Source organism: Struthio camelus, chromosome 13 (assembly GCF_040807025.1).
Source record: "Struthio camelus isolate bStrCam1 chromosome 13, bStrCam1.hap1, whole genome shotgun sequence".
NCBI classification, from domain to species: Eukaryota; Metazoa; Chordata; class Aves; order Struthioniformes; family Struthionidae; genus Struthio; species Struthio camelus.
Window position 1 is genome coordinate 7301621 of NC_090954.1, and position 17180 is coordinate 7318800.

At 53.3% G+C, this 17180-nt stretch overlaps 1 protein-coding gene across 1 annotated transcript in view; it reads right to left on the bottom strand.

The window, feature by feature from the left end:
* Positions 1-3142: 3142 nt before the first annotated feature.
* PDGFRB (platelet derived growth factor receptor beta) overlaps positions 3143-17180 on the bottom strand; it is a 32549-nt gene continuing 18511 nt past the window's right edge. Inside the window, exons 11-23 of the mRNA XM_068959696.1 lie at positions 16760-16854; positions 16331-16463; positions 15573-15677; positions 15349-15459; positions 14653-14806; positions 13070-13236; positions 12667-12785; positions 11846-11968; positions 10285-10396; positions 9875-9974; positions 9649-9754; positions 8924-9162; positions 3143-8412 (exon numbers count right to left, since the gene is read on the bottom strand). Of these exons, the coding sequence (XP_068815797.1) occupies positions 8262-8412; positions 8924-9162; positions 9649-9754; positions 9875-9974; positions 10285-10396; positions 11846-11968; positions 12667-12785; positions 13070-13236; positions 14653-14806; positions 15349-15459; positions 15573-15677; positions 16331-16463; positions 16760-16854 (1715 nt within the window). The 3' untranslated portion in view covers positions 3143-8261. The remainder of the gene's footprint in view (positions 8413-8923; positions 9163-9648; positions 9755-9874; positions 9975-10284; positions 10397-11845; positions 11969-12666; positions 12786-13069; positions 13237-14652; positions 14807-15348; positions 15460-15572; positions 15678-16330; positions 16464-16759; positions 16855-17180) is intronic.

A 17180-nucleotide genomic window follows, 5' to 3' on the forward strand; every position in this document is an offset into this window, starting at 1 on the left:
TGGACAGAAGGACCCAGGGTTTACTGAAGTGTCTGTACAGAGGTGGCTGTTGAATCTGCACTTACAGCTCAAATGTTCCTGACGGAGTAGTCCTCCTCGTGTCTCTGTAAATCAGAGGGGAGCAGGCTTGCGGGATTCTCCAAAGGGGCACTTAGAGAGGTACCGGGAAGACAATATCTTTCGGGCCAAGAGATGAAAGCACGGCTGACTGTGCTGAAGATGACTAAGAGTCATGGGAATGAGGAGAGAGCTCTAGGTTTTGGCCAGAGGGATGGCTGGAGAGCACAAGGGAGCGAAGGAGTCCAGAGAGAAGAAACGGCAGCTTTTGGCTGCAGAAGATTTCCTCTCAGCAGTTTTTCCTGGCAGGACATGGGGAAGAAGGACATGAACCAGAGACACTGTGGTGTGTTGGGGGGCTCCTGCCCAGAGCTGGGGGCTTGGAGAGTGGTTGGGCTGCAGGAGATATCTGGCTGATTATCTTTCCTCCTTTTGAGCCAAAGGGACTTTTTAAAGGATGTTTGCTTCCCTCCTTCTTCTTTTTAATTTTTTTTTTTCCAGGAACAAATGCCAGCTCAGAGAGAACTGACTCACTCATGTGAACAAGTATTAAACCAGACAGGTTGCTAGCAGAGAAGGGAAACAATCTCTCAGCCTCCCTTCTTGCCTTGGAGGAGCCCCTTACAGAGCCTCTCCGATGGCAGCAGTCTACAGGTGACAAGTCACAGCCAGCGCACATGGCTCCTCAAGTTGGGCTGGGCACACCTGAGGATGCTCAGGCTGGTGGGACAGGCTGTCTGCTGGGCTTCCTGCCTCATTGGTGGTCAGTCTCTTCCTGCCTGTGGGCAGCACCTCCAAGTTCTGTGACTGCAAGCGGCAACTCAGCCACTGGAGTGTTACTAGTGCGGGCACAGCTCCTACCGCTCAGGATTTCCTTCCCCAGGTTGTCATGAGTGGGTTGACATAGCAGTAATAAGAGCTGTGCCAGGCTTGCACAGGACCAGCTTGATGCAGAAGATCCCCGCTTTGCATGGCCAGCTGATGCTGTTAGCCCAGGTGGGCTCCTGTGCCCAAGCAGCTCGGAGCAAGAAGCAGCATTACTCTCAGAGGAGCTACAGCCTTACTTTGAGTCATTTGAAGTCCAGGGATGTTTGTGGAGGCCTCCATGGCCAAGATGGCATGCTAGGAGATGGCACGAGACCTACCCACTACCTGTTTGGCCATGGGCTGGCTGTAGAAGGTAGAGGAGTTGTGAGCACTTGGAGCCCAGGCTGATTTCCAGGCTGGTGGGAGTTGGGCTGGACTGTTGCAGCCCTGCAGGACCCCTGTACTGTGCACAGCCATCTGCAGCATCACTGCCTGTCTCACCTGCCCTGCAGCAGCTGGGGGGCACGTGGGAAACAGCCATGTCCTGAGTCAGCTGTTGGTACCCAAATAGCTAAAAGTCCTGCTGTGGGGAGCCTGACTGCTGCAGCAGGCCATGTTTGTCTCCAAAGGCACCATCTGAATTTCTCTGCTTCCCTGGGCTCCTACACAAGATGCCTGTCTCACCATATGTGCTTACTACCAAAGAGGAGAGCAACTTATTTCAGGTGGAGAAAATGTCTTGCTGGAGGTCCCAGGGTCCAGCTACTCATATCCCTCCCAGCAACTCCTTCTTGGTGCGTCTCCACATGCAAAAGGCCTGCTGGGTGGAAATCGGGCTGTGGGAATGAGCCAGGTTCTCATCTGAGAGCTAACAAGCCCCCTTCCCTGCTTTTCTGCAAGCCTTTACTGCAGCCTTTCTGGAGATGAGCTGATTTTTTTCCCTTGCTGATTCATGTCCCGGAGAAAAATGCCCCGACACGGCTGAGCCATGCCAGGTGACCCAGAGCAAAACTTGGGGAGAATCAGCTTGAGCTGGTCAGGGAGCCTGCAAACCTCCTCTCTAGCAAACTAAGCAGAGATGGGAGCTCAGGACAGGCCGTGCTGGAAAGGAGAACCTTGCTGAGACTTGCACCTGTCGCCTGCTGCAGCCAGTGCCTTGGGCCTTTGGGGTACACAAAGGGTTTCCAGGAGCTGGGGTGTACAAATCCCTGTGCAAACGGGCACGACTGCTGCCGGCCAGGACTTGTGCTGGGGCTGCATCACACAGCCTGAAAATTGGGACAAAGTCAATATATTTGAGCCTCAGTTCAAAATCCTCTTTGTGCAGCAACCTCAGCCTTTCCAAGCATGCAGCTCTGAGCTGGCTGCAAACAGCTCTGCTCAGCAGTCTGGGGTAGTTTTTGAGAGCAACAGTTTCAGTGGTGCTGCAGAGAGGAGGCAACTTTGGGCCGGACTCCGGGAGGTAACTGTTTCCCGTGTGCTTGGGGGACTTCAGCACTTACCTGGTGGCATCTGGGGGAAGGTGAGGGGACCAGGAGGAAAGGGGAGAGACAGAGGGACCTGGGATGAGAGGGATGGTAGTGTGGGGAACCAGCACTCGCGGGTTTCATCTTTAAAGGGTAATTGCACCTTCCAGAAGGAGAGGAGGAGAATGCAGCTCAGAGAAGCTCTGTGCACCACGGCTTGGCTCCTGCTGCTGCCCTGCTCTCATTGCTAGCTCCCCTCTCTCCCGCTGCCCTGAGCCACTATACTATGGAGAAAAATCAACTGCACTGTGGTGTTCCCACGCCTCCCTCCAACCCCACACTGCTCCAGCCTGGCAGACCCACATCTCTATCCTGACTCAAGCCCAGACCCAGCAGCGTGACTCAGGAGGAGGGCAAGCCCTGCTTGAAGGCTGCTGGGCCAAACCCCCAGCTCTGGGTTTCAGGATGTACGTGTTGCTGGTGCATCTTCTGATAGCTCAGCTGTCCTTGCATCCACTCACCTCCACTCAGCGCAGCGTGACCCACAGGCTGGCCCGCTACCAGATAGCCAGGGCAGACCCTGTCCTGTTTGCAGCCCCTGCTCCTTACCACGTCTCCGGGCTCAGCTGCTGCCTCGCTGTGCTTCTCACTGCCTGGTTCCCAGCTTGGCTTCTGCTAAGCGTTAGGGTCATGCACAGCGTATTAACGTGCTTAGCCTTCACCCACGACATGGTTAAGCTGTATGCCCAACCCATCTGAGCGGGAGCAAGTGGAAGCAGCCGAAACCAGGCAAACGAAGAAGAAGACGACACTTTGCAAAAAGAAGAAACACCTTTAATTTTAAACTTTTTCTTTAAAAACATATTTGTAAAAGTTTACAGCATAAAAATAATATCTCATGGCTATAGATGTGACATAATACGAGTCCTACAAATACATCTGTAAACCTAGGAGAATGTTAACTCTTTGGTACCTCAGTCTGAACTCTGTTTTCTTCCTTGCCCCAGGATGGTTTCTGGCAGACAGTGTAGAGGCAGGGAAGCTGCAGAGTAACGGTGTGATCCCAGCTGGTTCACACAGTGGAGGGGAGAGGGCAGCGAGCACGCTTTGGGGAGTTTTTCAGGCCTTTGCAACTTTGATGAGCTCCATACAGGAGGAAAGGATAGGAACGAGTGGGGCACTGCAGGCCTCCCAGCACAGCCCTCAGCTCTAGCTGGCTTTCCTGCCTCCTCTCAGTCCAGCAAGAAGAGCCATCTCTCCAAGAGTCACCTGGGCTAAACTGGAGCAGTTCTCCTGCATCCAGATCCATGTGGGCATGCCCCAGAGACCCCAGGCTGCGTCTGGGCTCCCCAGGGCTGACTTGGCAGCTTGCTGCTCTCCGGTCCACGTTGGGCATGTGTGAGGTTGTGCAATTTGCCCTGCAAACTGGCCATGCTGATCCTGGGATCCGAGCTAGGCACTGAGCCCAGCTGGAGACCTTCCCTAGCGCCTGTGCGTTGGAGCAGGGGCTTTGCCTCCTTACTGCATTAGTTGACATCCCATTTTAGAAAAAGCCGCCAAAAGAAGAGGTCTGTGAAATCCCCTCCTCCAGAGCAGCCCAGTTTTACACAGACAGACCCTGGACTTCCCCCACAGCCAGAATCTAACCCACTGCCCAGTACCCTGTATCTGCGGTGCTGTCTCTCCCCACCCCGGAGAGCTGGTGAGCCCTGACTGGGAAGAAGGGGAAGAGCCATTTCCCACTTCTGGCTAACTTTCTTCAGGCTGCACATCTGCCTTGCACTTCTGTCTTTCATCCCCACGGGACTCCACAACAGTCCCCTTGGCAGGTGAACAGAGACAATCTAGTTATAAGTAAAGGCCACTGTGCTCTAGATTTCATAACATGATGCAAACAAACACTAAACATGACACTCTCACTTAAAAAAATAGGAACGCGCAAACCGAGAAGGACAGAAGGGTCAAATCCTGCACACACATCAGTCTGAGACACATCTTAACATGAAAAGAGACACCAGCGTGTCACATTAGTTTCTGGGATATACTTAGGCACATATGAAAAAGTGACTGGCAGTAGGATTATGCATATATTGGTGCTGATAACAACGCAAGAGCTGTTGAGTACAATATGGTCTACAAATGAAAGATATTGCACTAGAGATGGGCCCAAGCTGTGGCATGTGTCCCTTCTGGGGATCTGGGCTGTGAGTAAAAGCCCCAGTTTGGGTCCACCTCTGAACATGAAAACACACCCAAACAAAAATTCTAATAATCAAAACTAAAAACCTGGAAGGACCGGTTCCCTTCAGAACGTCGCTGGAGAAATTATGGCTACAAAACTGATGGGCCCAGAACAGCCAGCCGTTTCCCACAGCCCTCACCCATCGGACTGCACAGGGACTGGAATGTCAGAAGCAGAGAGAGAGGGAGAGAGGGCTGGATCTGGCTCCCTGTGCAGAGTGAGCTCATTTTTGGAGCTGGAAGCCTCTGCCCCTGCAGAGCCCTCTCTTAGAGGAGAGTTCGCTTAGCTGGGGCTACTGGGATGCCCAGCTGGAGCCATCGCTGGTGCAGAGCTTACCAGTTCTGTACCAGTACCGGGCAGCATCCACTGCCAGGGTACCTACACTAGCAGCCAGAGCTGCTACTCTGTCCTGGGTGGAGGAGATTGCTCCTGCAGTGCGTGTGCATGCCCTCACTAAGGGGGTGATAGGACTAGCTGAATAGGAAAGTACCACAAAGTGCAAGACTTGGCCCTTGCAGTCCTGGGGCCAAAGGAAGATATTTGGCCATACCTCTCTGGAGGTGAGAACGGTACCATCATGCAAAGAGACTGGTGTACCGTGTTAAGAAAGGAGAGGATTAGCAGCAATTTGCTAGCAAATCTGACCTGATCAGCAGACAGAACAGGTTTTGGTGCAAAGGATAATTGAAATAAATGGGATAAAAAATATGCAAATGGGATAAAAATGCAATAGCCATCCAAGGGTAGTGAATGCCCAGACAATAGGAGAGGATACCTGAGTTCCCCCTTGAGGGAGAACAAAAAATCTTCACTTTCAGGACTGTAGAAAAGCATTTGATAGTGGGAAATTAGTAATTCATCTGTAGAACATGGAGTTTAGTGCAGGGACTGTGAAGTGAATATGGAAATATCCCAAAGGAGGGTGAGAAGCGGTTAAATGATGGGGAACTCTTTGGGCTGGAGGGAGGTAGTAGAAGTGGTTCTCCAGGGTTGCTCTTGAGACCAGAAGCATTGAATATTTCTATTAGTCAGTCCAGCCCAAAAATAACAAGTTTGCTAATGAAATGAACTGATGACCCAATGTCTGGAACAGCAGGAAGTATCTCGGTTAGAAATGCCAGAAGAGTAGAAAGATGTGGGTGCCTAGATCGGTCAGGGGATGACTCCAAACTACCACTATGTTGTGACTGGGAAAAGGCCAACATTAGCCAAAGCTACACCAGGCAAGACAATTCCAGCATAGATCAGAATGTATTAATGCCCTATGCGAGGTCCTGATTTGACCTCCCCTGGAGTACCGGCTACTTCTCATCACCCTTGATAGAGAAGGATAAGTTCAAAATGGGGCTAGCGCAGGCAGTGGCTGTTAGGATGATGTGATGTGGCATCCTATGGGCTCAAGCTGCAGAGACATGGATCCTACCAAGCACCTTAGAAGTTAGAAAAATAAAGTGGCCTGACCCCGGAGATCTCATGCGTTATTGCTTCCCTGTGGTAAGGATTGTTCCTTGAACCATGACCACAGAAGGTGGCTACTTTGTTATAAGCATGAGGAACAGAGCGTGGAAAACAGCTGTCATTCGCAGTGTGATCCCAATGGATGAAGGGGAATCTGACCATATGTGTTGAAAATATACTCCACTGGCTACTAATAAAAGTGCTATTTCTTATGTTCACATTTTACCAGTGATACCAGCCCGCAAAATATCTACTCCTCTTTTAGCTGCATAAATGGAAGCTTTACTAAGTAGCAAAGACTGACGACTTAAGACAGAAACTGTCTTGCTTGGGGTTTACTGGCAGAAGTCTCAGATTTTTTGAAGAAAAAAAAGAAATCTAAATAGCTGTAAGGTGGCTGAAACCCAGAAATACATTGACTGAATTTTCAAACCTGTCTGCTTTCAAACCTGCAGTTTTTGTAGGACGCACATAAAGATGTGCATAAGCAGGGCAGTGAAGGGGTTAATGGAAGTGAGGGGCATGCAGCAAATAAAGCTCTGTGAAAGGCGAAACTTCTCCTTTTGGAAAAAAGCCTGTTCATTTCTGTGCTGATGTCACAGTTGTAGCTTTTGGGGTTCAGCTTTCGTCTCTGCAGAGCAGGAGCTCACGGCTGATTTCAAAAGCCTGGTGTTCCTCCTGCTTTGAGTCCCCTCATTCAAGTGCCAGCATAGAGCACAAGAGGTCCCAGGCCTGTCTGTGAGAGCCGGGGAGGAGGCGAAAGTGGGAGGAAGATCTCTGCCATTTTATTCTTCAAAGTTCTTTCCAAGAGAGAGGAATCCTGCCCGATTCTTGCTCTGCTTGGTTCCCCGTGGCACTCCATCCACAGTCCCCAGCAGGCTGCGAATGACTGTGCCCGGCCACCAGAAATGCTATTTGTTGTTGAAACCTACCTTCCTTTGTGTATTTTGGCAAGCAGAGAGATTCGAAGTGGCAGTGTGTCAGACACGGTTCAGCCCTGGCCAAAGAGCCTTCCGACCTCTCTCTCGCTCTCTCTTTTGCAATGTCCCTGTGTTGGTGTTCTGGCATCCTTAGCTCTCTCCATAGTCTTACTACAACTCAGGAGGGACCGGTGAGGCCTCCCGTCCTGAGAATGAGGGTGCCTGGGTGAACAGTCAACCACAAGCAAGCCCTTGCTTCCCAAAGATAAGGCACAGAGATTTTTGCAGCCGATGGGGTTATATGAGTTCCCAGCAGATGAGCTGGGCTCAGTGGCAGTAGAAGATTAATGAATAGCCATATTGCTTCCTGATACTGGCCCTGGCTAGTGGATTAGTGTATTTGTTCCCTTTATATCTTCCGTGGAGGCTATTTAGCTTAGTGTCCATGCAGGCAAAGGCAACATTGCCCTGTCTGTTACCACAACAAAGTCATTGTCAGAGCTTTTCCAGTTCCTGGCATGCCTTGGGAGCCCTGGGTGCTTTGCTGGGCAGAAAGCATTTCAGGGTGTGACAGCCCCTACAGGTTGATGTAGAGCTGTGTCCCAAAGCCGTGGTACCTGTAGTGCCTCTGATGCGCTATCCACTGTAGAGGAGCTGGCGAGAAAGGTTATTCAATATCTCCAAGACGCCGGCTGATCTCTCCAGGCCTTGGCTGCACTAGAAGGAAAATCCACCCAATGACTTCTTGATCTCCAGCAGCTGGAGTGGGGTGTTACAGCTTCTCTATACCCCAATGATGGTCTCCAAGGAAATTGTCTGTCCTGGTGGCATTTCACAGAACCTGTGCCACAGTATGGCTGGTGCTGAGACCATCAGAGAAGTGCTGGTGCAGAGGAGCTGAAACTCATTGCCATCTGAAGAGCACGGAGGTGGGAAGAGGTGGGAGTATCACATTAGCAAGGTAGAAGGTGGCGTCTCATGTGGAGATCTGGCCTGCGTCTTCCACTTGAAGAGAAGGTGTTGGTCTATGAGATGTCTCCCTCCAGCAGCGGTTTGATCACTGGGGAGGTTGTGGCAGTGATATGGAGGGTTGCTGGCACAGAGCCACCTCTTTGTAACAGGGGAAGGGGATGGCAACGGAGGAAGAGTCTCTAATTCCCCACCCGATCCCAGGAGATGGGAGGGAGGGAGGAATGCCAGGACAGGCGTGGACGTCCCTATGAACAAGCGCAAAGCTTGGCTCTCTGCAATGTCTGGTTCAGCCCTCAGCTGGCCTTGCCATGGACAGATGCAGAGTCAGCCCAGCTCTGACTACAGGAAACTCTCCTCCACCTCGTGGTGCCCTGCGTTCGGCTTCTGGCAGACCGGCTGAGAGTCGAATTCCTGCTCCTCGTCCTGCCGTGGGCCCAAGGGGCTGTCACAGGATATCGTAGACGATGTGTTCACCTCGTTCAGCATAGAGCTGAAGGGGGACAAGGGGGAGAGAGAAATAAGTGTCCTGTCCCAAGTTTCCTGGTAGGAGAGGATTCCCAATGGGTGAGAAATGCCTTGAACTTATGGCAGCCTGTGTCTATCTGAGTAGCTTTCCACAGGGGGACAGACAAAATCACTTGAGTGTATTCAGCCCTCATACCCAACGTATAGCCATTTGTGCTCTGTGGCCTGTGCTCCCCCATGTGCACTCCTCCTCATGAACGGGGTCTCTTGTCCCCAGCTATGCTGGCTGATGTCACGGGATGTGACATAAAACCCTGTCTTAGCTCACTTCCTAGCTCCCGCGGTTCATCTCCATCCCCGGGGTCTTTTGTGAGGTCCCAGCACCTGATATGGGGGTGATCCTGCCCTCCGTCCCCGCCAGGGTAAACCCACCCTGGCTCATCCCTGCGCAGAATCTCCTCACTTGCTCTCGAGGCCCCCATTTTCATTTTCGGGCAGCCAGGGGAAGGGGGAGAATTCAGGAGTGACTCTTCTACCTGGCCCGGCTGATGGAGGCCTCCTGAGGGAGGTCACACATTCCCTCAGGCTTGGGGTCAGGAAGGGGGATGATATAGTCGTTCTCGCCCCCGTTCTGGTGCACAGCCGTGTAGAGGATGCTGCTGGTGGGGGAGCTGGGAGCAGGCCTGGCATTGTTCAGTCCAGGGATTGTGGGTCTTGTGCGGACAACAGCGGGGTGGTCACTCTTCATGAACTCTTCATCCACCTGTTGGTACCTCTGCTCCCATAGGGCAGGTTACCAAAGAAACGGGAAGTTCTTGTGAGCAGTTAAAATGAACTGAAGTTGTGTTGGCTTTCCCTGCCTGCTAGGCTTCTTCTAAAGGGGCAGGCACCTTCTAGCTGGGTTCAGCTGCCCTGACTCCACTACAGACAGACCACGAATGTTTCCTAAGAGGGGGGTTAAGGGAATGACCCCACAGCTTCAAAACAAACAGTCGGAGGCAGGTTTCCGATCTCCTGCCAATCGTGAGGTCCCTAGTTCTTGAGATACCAGCTGCTGTCTGGCAATGCCGGTTGCCTCAGCATGCTCAAACCACCTTCGCTGGCTGTTCAGAATAATTCAGGTCAGGTAACGGCAAAATCCTCTGGCACAGCAGGGACTAATCACTCGTCTCCCAAACCCTGAGAGCTCTAGCCACGGCAGCATCCTCCCCATAGCACTGGCGCTCTTCTGCTCCTCCAACACGGGGTCCTCTGTACATACCTTTCTGTAGCAATCCACCAAGAGGTTTCCCATAAGCACCACCAGCTGTGAGAAGGATGGTCTTATCTCAAACTTCTCCTCCCAGCACTTCTGCATGATATCGTAGCTAATCAGAGGGAAGAGAAGGGCATGCTGGTGAGTTAGCAGGTGGGGAAAACAGGGGAAGAAATGCTTCTGTAGTTAGTGCAGGACAAGCCCAGGGAAAGCATATACAGACAGCACTTACATTTCATCAGAGGCATGGGTGGGTTTGGACATCCGATAGCCGCGTTTGATGGCATTGTAGAACTGTTCGTTCATAGGCAGTTCAGGGTATGGAGTCCCTCCTGGGTATAAAGGCAGAGCAGGGAATGAGGCTGATGGAGACTGCCACCCTCATGCCACCAGGTGTATCACCCCAATATTTCCTGTTCTTGTTTGCCTTTCCTGTTTCATTTCACTTCCAAATGGCAATGTTAGCGTAGGAAAGAAGGAAACGTGGCATGAAGTGCTAGTCTGATGCTCGTAGGGTTGGGACTTGGGGATAAGAAATGGATTTGCACCTTCTTGGTTTGGGAAGGGATCCTGGGGATGTGCAGTGCTCTGCTAATGTGCTACCAGACCTAAGGACACCAGCATGATCTCCAGGGCACTTACCCAGAGTGAATATCTCCCAGAGGAGAATCCCAAAGGACCACACATCACTCAGGGTGGTGTAGAGGTTGTTGAAGATGCTCTCTGGGGCCATCCACTTAAGGGGCAAGAAAGTCTAAAAGGGAAAGATGGAACAAGAAGAGAGTTAGCTGCAGTTACGGCATTTGTGTATCAAGACTCGGCTTACAAGCGAAGGAGACGCCCTCAGAGCTGCCCATCAGCCCAGCACAGTTGCTGTCAGCCACTCCATGGGGGAACCAGTCTCCTCTTTCCTAGCACAGGGTGAATCCAGCAGGCAGGAGGGAAGAGAGCAGATGCTACGTCCATTTCCACGGTAGCCAACAGCCTGTTGCTGCGATAAACTGTCATGGTGTGCATCTGTATTTCTGAACCCTCGGGCAGAGTGTGCTGACTTGTGCGTGACCGTGGCGCTCTGGCAGGGACTCCAGGCCCGTCTAGACTTTGCAAACCTGAAACCAGGCTGCAGAGAGCTATGGGGCTAGGAGGAGATGGGCTGAAGAACACATCCAGGACACATCCATGCTCCTTTGTCTTGCTCGTATCCACTCAGAGCGATGCATAAAAGGAGCCTCACTTGGTCAGCTTGTGTGCTGTGCTGTTCCCGGGCTGGAAAGGGATTTGCTTGCACAATGAATACCAAAATAATCCCCAGGAAAGATTGCAAACCGGTTTCGTTTCCTGTTTTGGAAGGAAAAGTAGCTATGCCAAGGCTGGATTGGAAACCCCAGCCCCTCTGCAGGAGCAGGGACAGCGAAGGGCCTTGCACCTTCTCCGGACACTGAGAACCTGGCTGCCAGCCCACATGAGTGGGATCAGGTGGAAGGAGGCTGAGCAGTTCACTGAGTAGCTAAAGACTGTGGTTCGAGGGACCCGGCTCTCAGCTCCTCTAGCCTCAATTTCCCTGTCTGCCAAATGGAGCCAATTATATGGCTTGCTTTTCTCAAGGCTGCGTACTCCCTAATGCCTCGGGGCTGGGGTGGACACACTGTTGTTGAAGGTACAGCCGAGGCTCTGAGGGATGCTGATTTACACCCTCATCCTCTTCTGCCTCGAAAGATCGGAGAGGTCTTTCTGGAAAGTAGCTGCTCGCAGGAAAGCACTTCCTCTTTCCCTGTGGTCTAGTGGTTAGAGCAGAAGTCTGTGAACCTCTTCCCAGTGTCCAGTGACTCACTGCACCACTGTCGAGCAGTCTGACCCTGCACTCCTCCTGCCTGCAACTCAGGACCGAACACAGCATAGTGTGGGGAAGTGATGCAGGCCAGCTACTGAGGATGGGCTGTTCGGGGGGCTCTCATGGTCCCTAGTTTTTCTACAGCTACTCAGGTTCTTCTGTAAGAGCCTAGAAGTATGGGCACGTGATACCGCGACTCCATGGCATACAGAGCACATCAGGTGCTGGCTGCTGGCACTGTTACCTGGGAGTCCTGCCCTGCCGTCACCCCCAGGCGCAACGATGGACAGACCACTCACAGAGCGAGAGCATAGCGGGTGCCAGGCCCAGAGCAGGCAGGGGGAAGGGGCTTGCATGGCTTATGGCACTCACGCTGCCTTTGGAGATGTAGTTTGAATCCCTCATGATGTCCCTCGCCAGGCCAAAGTCACAGATCTTCACCAGCTTCCCCTCGCAGATGAGGACGTTCCTCGCAGCCAGATCACGATGCACGCACTGCAAGGGGGAGGCAGGCCATGGTCACTGTGAGGGGCAGGAAGAGTGAGGGACACAAGACCCCCAGGTCCTCCCCACAGGACTCTGGAGGGGGGCAGCCCAACTCCAGCGCTAGTCCCATCTTGGGGGTGCAGGGACAGGATTGACCTCATGTCACTGGAGGCACCTCCATGGCCTCCAGGGACAACCCTGTCTCACAGCCACTAGCAGTGCTACCTCATTTTCACTGCTACCTTGGGCTGCTTCCCTCTGCAACAGTAACAGGCATCCAAATCTCCTGAGGGCAATCTGAACAACCCAGTGGAGAGGGGATTGCCAGGTGCTGACTATGCAGGGTGGGCAGTGGGCTGGTGCAGAGGAGATATCTCTGTTTGGACAGCCCCACCTGCTATGGAGTGCCTTGTGCTTTAGCGCAAAGACTGTATCGTGTTTGGGGGTGGTCATCTTGGTAAAAGGAAATGATATAGCACCACGACTGTGCTGCAAGTGGCTTAGGAGGAGCTCAGAATCAGGGAATTTGAGGTCTGAAGCTCGATCTAAGCCAGGGCTAGCTGTCATGTGCGAATACAGTCACACTGACCCCCCAGGGCTGTGTCCCCTCACTGCAGAGAGACAGTGAGCCGAAGCTGACCACAGGACACGGAGGAGTGTTCTTGCTTCAGCCACTGCGGACACCACGGACTAGCCTGCATACGTACATTTTTGGAAGCCAGAAACTCCATCCCGTTGGCCACCTGGAAGCTAAACCCGACCAAGTCCATGTAGCTGAGAAGCGGAGACTCGTTTATCAGTGTCACCCGGTCTGTTCTTTCAGGAGCTGAAGGGAGGGAAGGGCAAGCAGATACTCACACTGGTGTTACTTGGCACACTTGTGGATTCGCACTGGAGCCTGCGCTGAAAGGACCCAGCCCATCAGGGGTTGCTCAGCCTCCATAGACATAGAGGCAGAGCCGGGGGCTGCCAGCACAAGGATGTCTGTCACCGTTGCTGGAATAGTCCCAAAGGTGACCTTTGCAATGTGCACCACCCAGGTCTGCAAGCAAGGGCATCCAGTGCCCCAAGTACAAGCTCTTCTCCCTCCTGCTGTGGCTGAGCCGTTACCTGATGGGGAATAGGTGTCCAGCTCATATGGGGTGCCGTAGTTGGAGGACTCAATGTCAGCGTACTTGACTTCACCCTTCATATCAGACATGGGCACGTAATCCAGGGAGTCGTCCTTGCTCATGTCCATGTAGCCCCCATCGCTCTCAACAGACAAGGAGAGGTGACTATGGTGGGGAAGCAAAGAGGCTGTTCAGGCCCAGAGGAGCAGAGGAGATGCACGGAACGGGAAAACAATTTGCGGGACTACAATAACTGAACCCTCAGCCCTGGCACTAAAATGTCCCAGCAGGGGATGAAGCCTTGCATCGTGCATACCGAGATGTGCAGATGGCACTGGAGACCTTCCATCACCAAACAGTTCTAGTGTTTGGCCTCAGCGCTAGCTTTACATAGCTCTACTATATACCCCTGAGGGTGTCCAAGGGTCCTTGGCCGCCGGCTGCAGCTTTGCGTGCCCTCCTGGCCTGCCAGAGCATGGGCTTAGATCAGCATTTGAGCGCAGTGCCAGTGGAGTACAGGAAGGTGAGCCAGGGCCAGGCAGCTCCACGGGCGCCAGTAAGGTGAGACAGTGCAAAAGCCAAGCTGGAGTGGGCATGCAAAGCCCTCCATGTCAGCTGTGCAGGGTCCCGCAATGGCTGGGGCCAGCCCTAAGATGGCTGAATGGAGTGAGCATGCTGACATCGCTCAGTCCACATTTAAACCTCCCTAGTTCGGGTCAGCAGAGCCTGTATGTCCATCCCCACAGAGCACCTCTCCCTTGAACAAGCAACAACTGCAACCGGGAAGCAGCATCCAGAGGCTTTCTACATACTGCCGCTGAGCAAGGGAAACCTGCTGCACAGCTGAGCCGTGGGGCAAGTCCCTGCAGGCTTGGCCTGGGCACCGCGAGCAGCTCAGTAGGCTATGCTTGGTGCTTAGCAGGAACTCAGCTGCCTTCAAGCAGAAAGCATGGGGGGGTGGCTGTGCTGATGTCCTGACACCGCTCTGTTTTATTACTGTTTTGGTACGCTGGAAGGAAATGCTGCTTTCTAACTTCCCACGGGACTGCTTCTCTGTACTGACGCGCCTGCACCCCGTATGGCCAGTGACCAGATGAAGGACCCTTTGCTCTTAGAAGCTCTTGTGCAACTACACTCCTTCTAGCACTTCTCCCCTAGGCATGGTAGCAACAAGACCTGCCCTGAAAATGCAGAACTGAGGTCTCCAAGGCCTAAGACATGCTGGGAAACCTTTCTTCTCTGTACTTGATGCATAGCTATGGTAAAACGATGCCAGGGAAAACTAATGATGCCAGGGAATATTCCCCACTGGCATGCTGCAGCTGGCATGTATGCTAGGAAACTCAGCCTCCAGGACACACAGATTGCCTCTTCTAACTCTACCTGCTAGGAGTTCTATGGGGATGGCAGGCTGGCACAGGGAGCATTCTCACAAGTGGACAAGTGTGTTCCGGTGCGGGAGAGGAGTCTATTTTACCGGTCTGCAAGAAACCTAGGTATCCAGAGTACCGGCTTCCCTCAATGGTAGGGGCAAAGATGGGGTTGGCACCAGGGAGGAAGAGAGCGCTACTTTCTAGGCACCTTTGCACGTGGTCCTCCTTGGTGGTGTTCCCGTACACCTCCGCCTCTCGCCGGGCTTTCTCACTGTAGGACTGCAGGAAGGTGTGCTTGTTGTGGTGCAGGTAGTCCACCAGGTCCCCGTAGCGGCAGTACTCGGTGATGATATAGATGGGCCCTGGTGGGAGAGAATACCTTTGTCAGCCCTGTCTTTCTCCTGCTCACTCCCCAGGGCAGCGAGTTTCATCCCACAGGGGCTGGGGTTCTGCAGGCCACCTCTGCAGGGTCCAAGAAAGGTGACAGAAGCTTGTAGGTGCTGAGATGTGCATATGGGGCCTGAAACCCCAACGGGAGCCTCGAACCCAGAAACACGATTCCCACCCCAGGGGATGGTATCAGCTCACAGGACATGTTCCTGGCTAAGGTCACAGGGAAAAGCCACTCTTTTGGCAGCGAACATTTTTGGAGTTCGAAATCTATGGCTGGGGAGGGAGGTGGGGGTTAATGGAAAGATGCATTCTCAGCTTCAATCAGGCTGGAAGGAACAGCTTTTGGAGCCCCACTTGGCTTTCCTAGGCAACAGAAAGTCATTTTGAAACAGAAACCAGGAATTATTCTATCTGAGGACAATTCTCCCCTGCAGCATGGTCTGGGGCAGCGGGGAGAGGAGACAGGGCGCCTTGGGCCGAACAGGGCCCTCTGTGAACGAGGCATCGATACCTCCTTTGGTGCAGGCCCCCAGCAAGTTGACAATGTTCAGGTGAGGTCCTAGGTGGCTCATGATCTTCAGCTCGGACATGAGGGCCTGCTTCTCGCTGCTTCTGGCAGTGGCTGTAGGGGAAACTCGATGTGAGTGGAGGCAAGGCCAGCAGGGTGAGCAGAGCAGTGCACCGTTGTGGTGTTTGGGTGGAAAGATGGGGAGAGGGATGGTGGAGGGGACTCACACTTGAGCATTTTGACTGCCACTTTCATGGTGGACTGTGAATGACTCAAGCCATGGGCTGTTGCCTCCACCACGCGTCCAAACGCACCAGAGCCGAGGGTGCGTCCTGCAGAGAAACAGCAATGAGACAAAGTTGGTGATGACCCCCTGCGTGGACAGGCCGCATTGGAGAGGAGCTTGGAAAAGCCGTGTCCCTTGTCTAATGTGATGCCAGTCTTCCTGCAGCTGTCCTGGTGGGAATAACGATGGTGGTGAGCTACATTGTTTGGGGTTGGACCTGGTTGCTGACTGGCTGTGAAAGGAAGGATCTGCCAGTCACAGGGAAGAATAGCTAGGATAAAGCCAGTGCCTCACACCAAAGGGAGCAGCTGGTTTCCAATAGTTACCCCAGACAGCTCCTCCACTCCAGGGCCATCACAAGGAGGGGCCCCATCCTATCTCCAGTATCATCCTGGGTTGCTCTCCTTTGCACCCTCCCAGTGTGTGGGATCCAACACTGAGACATCTCAAACTCAAAAAGGCCTGAATACCCCTTCCTTCAGCCCCAGGTCTCTCTCCTCATGCTGCAACATCCCACCCTGGCCATGTTCCCACTCCAGGGCAGCACCTTCCCCAGGGCTCTGTGCTTGTCTCTTGGCTTTGCCATGCCAGCAATGCGGTGCCCCAAACCGAGGGACTGGCCACATCTTCCCCAGACAGCCAGGACCTGACAGGTCTGTCAGGTTGGACTCACAGACCAGCCTGTGGTTAGACCTTTACCTAACACCAGCTTGTCCCTGGGCACCTCCCAGCTGGAGTCATAAGGGAGCTGCATGGGATCCACGTAGATGTACTCGTGCCCATCGGAGCTGACTGACTCAATCACCTTCCAGCGGATTTCATAACGTGGTTTCTGGAGAGGAGAGCAAAGTGGCAAGAGAGGCTTGAGAGGCTGGGGGGTCAGGGAGGGCATGGGGTACGTGGATGGGCTTTGTCAGGCAGTTTGCGGTCCCTGCAGCCTTTGCTTCCCACCCACTGTGGCCTACAGACAGACGTCTGAGGATGAGGAGGGCGGTGGAGGCATATGATCCTCGGCTCAGGTGGGACAGCATGAGGGCTGTGACAGCAGGAAGCTCTCAGCTTCGCTCTTCCCTACCACCCGACATGGGGGTACCACCCTGGCAGCCTGGGAGCATTCTACCCCCTTACCTTCTGCCACAGAACGATGAGGATTACCAAGGAGATGACGGTGAGGACCAGCAAGGCCAAGATGACAGAGATGATGACCACTTTAAATGGCAAGGCTACAACGATAACCACAGAGATAGCAGTCAGACTCCTCTGTCCGTGCGTGGCCTGGGCACCGTGGGCAAAGTGGGGACACCAGCAAAGAGCGCTCCATGCCCCCTTCCCCTTCCCTGCTCTAGCTACTGTCCCTCTCCTGCTGCACACCTACCCACAGACATCTATTTGGGGCGGGAGGGTGACAATGGACTGAGGGTTTGTCATGGAGCCTTAAATTGGATCCAGACACCAAGCCTCAGCTCTCCTGCGGCTGGGGCAGGGTCTGACTGGGGGAAGACCCTGTCCTTTCCCTTTCCCTGTCCTTTCCTCCCAGGCAGACCTGTCC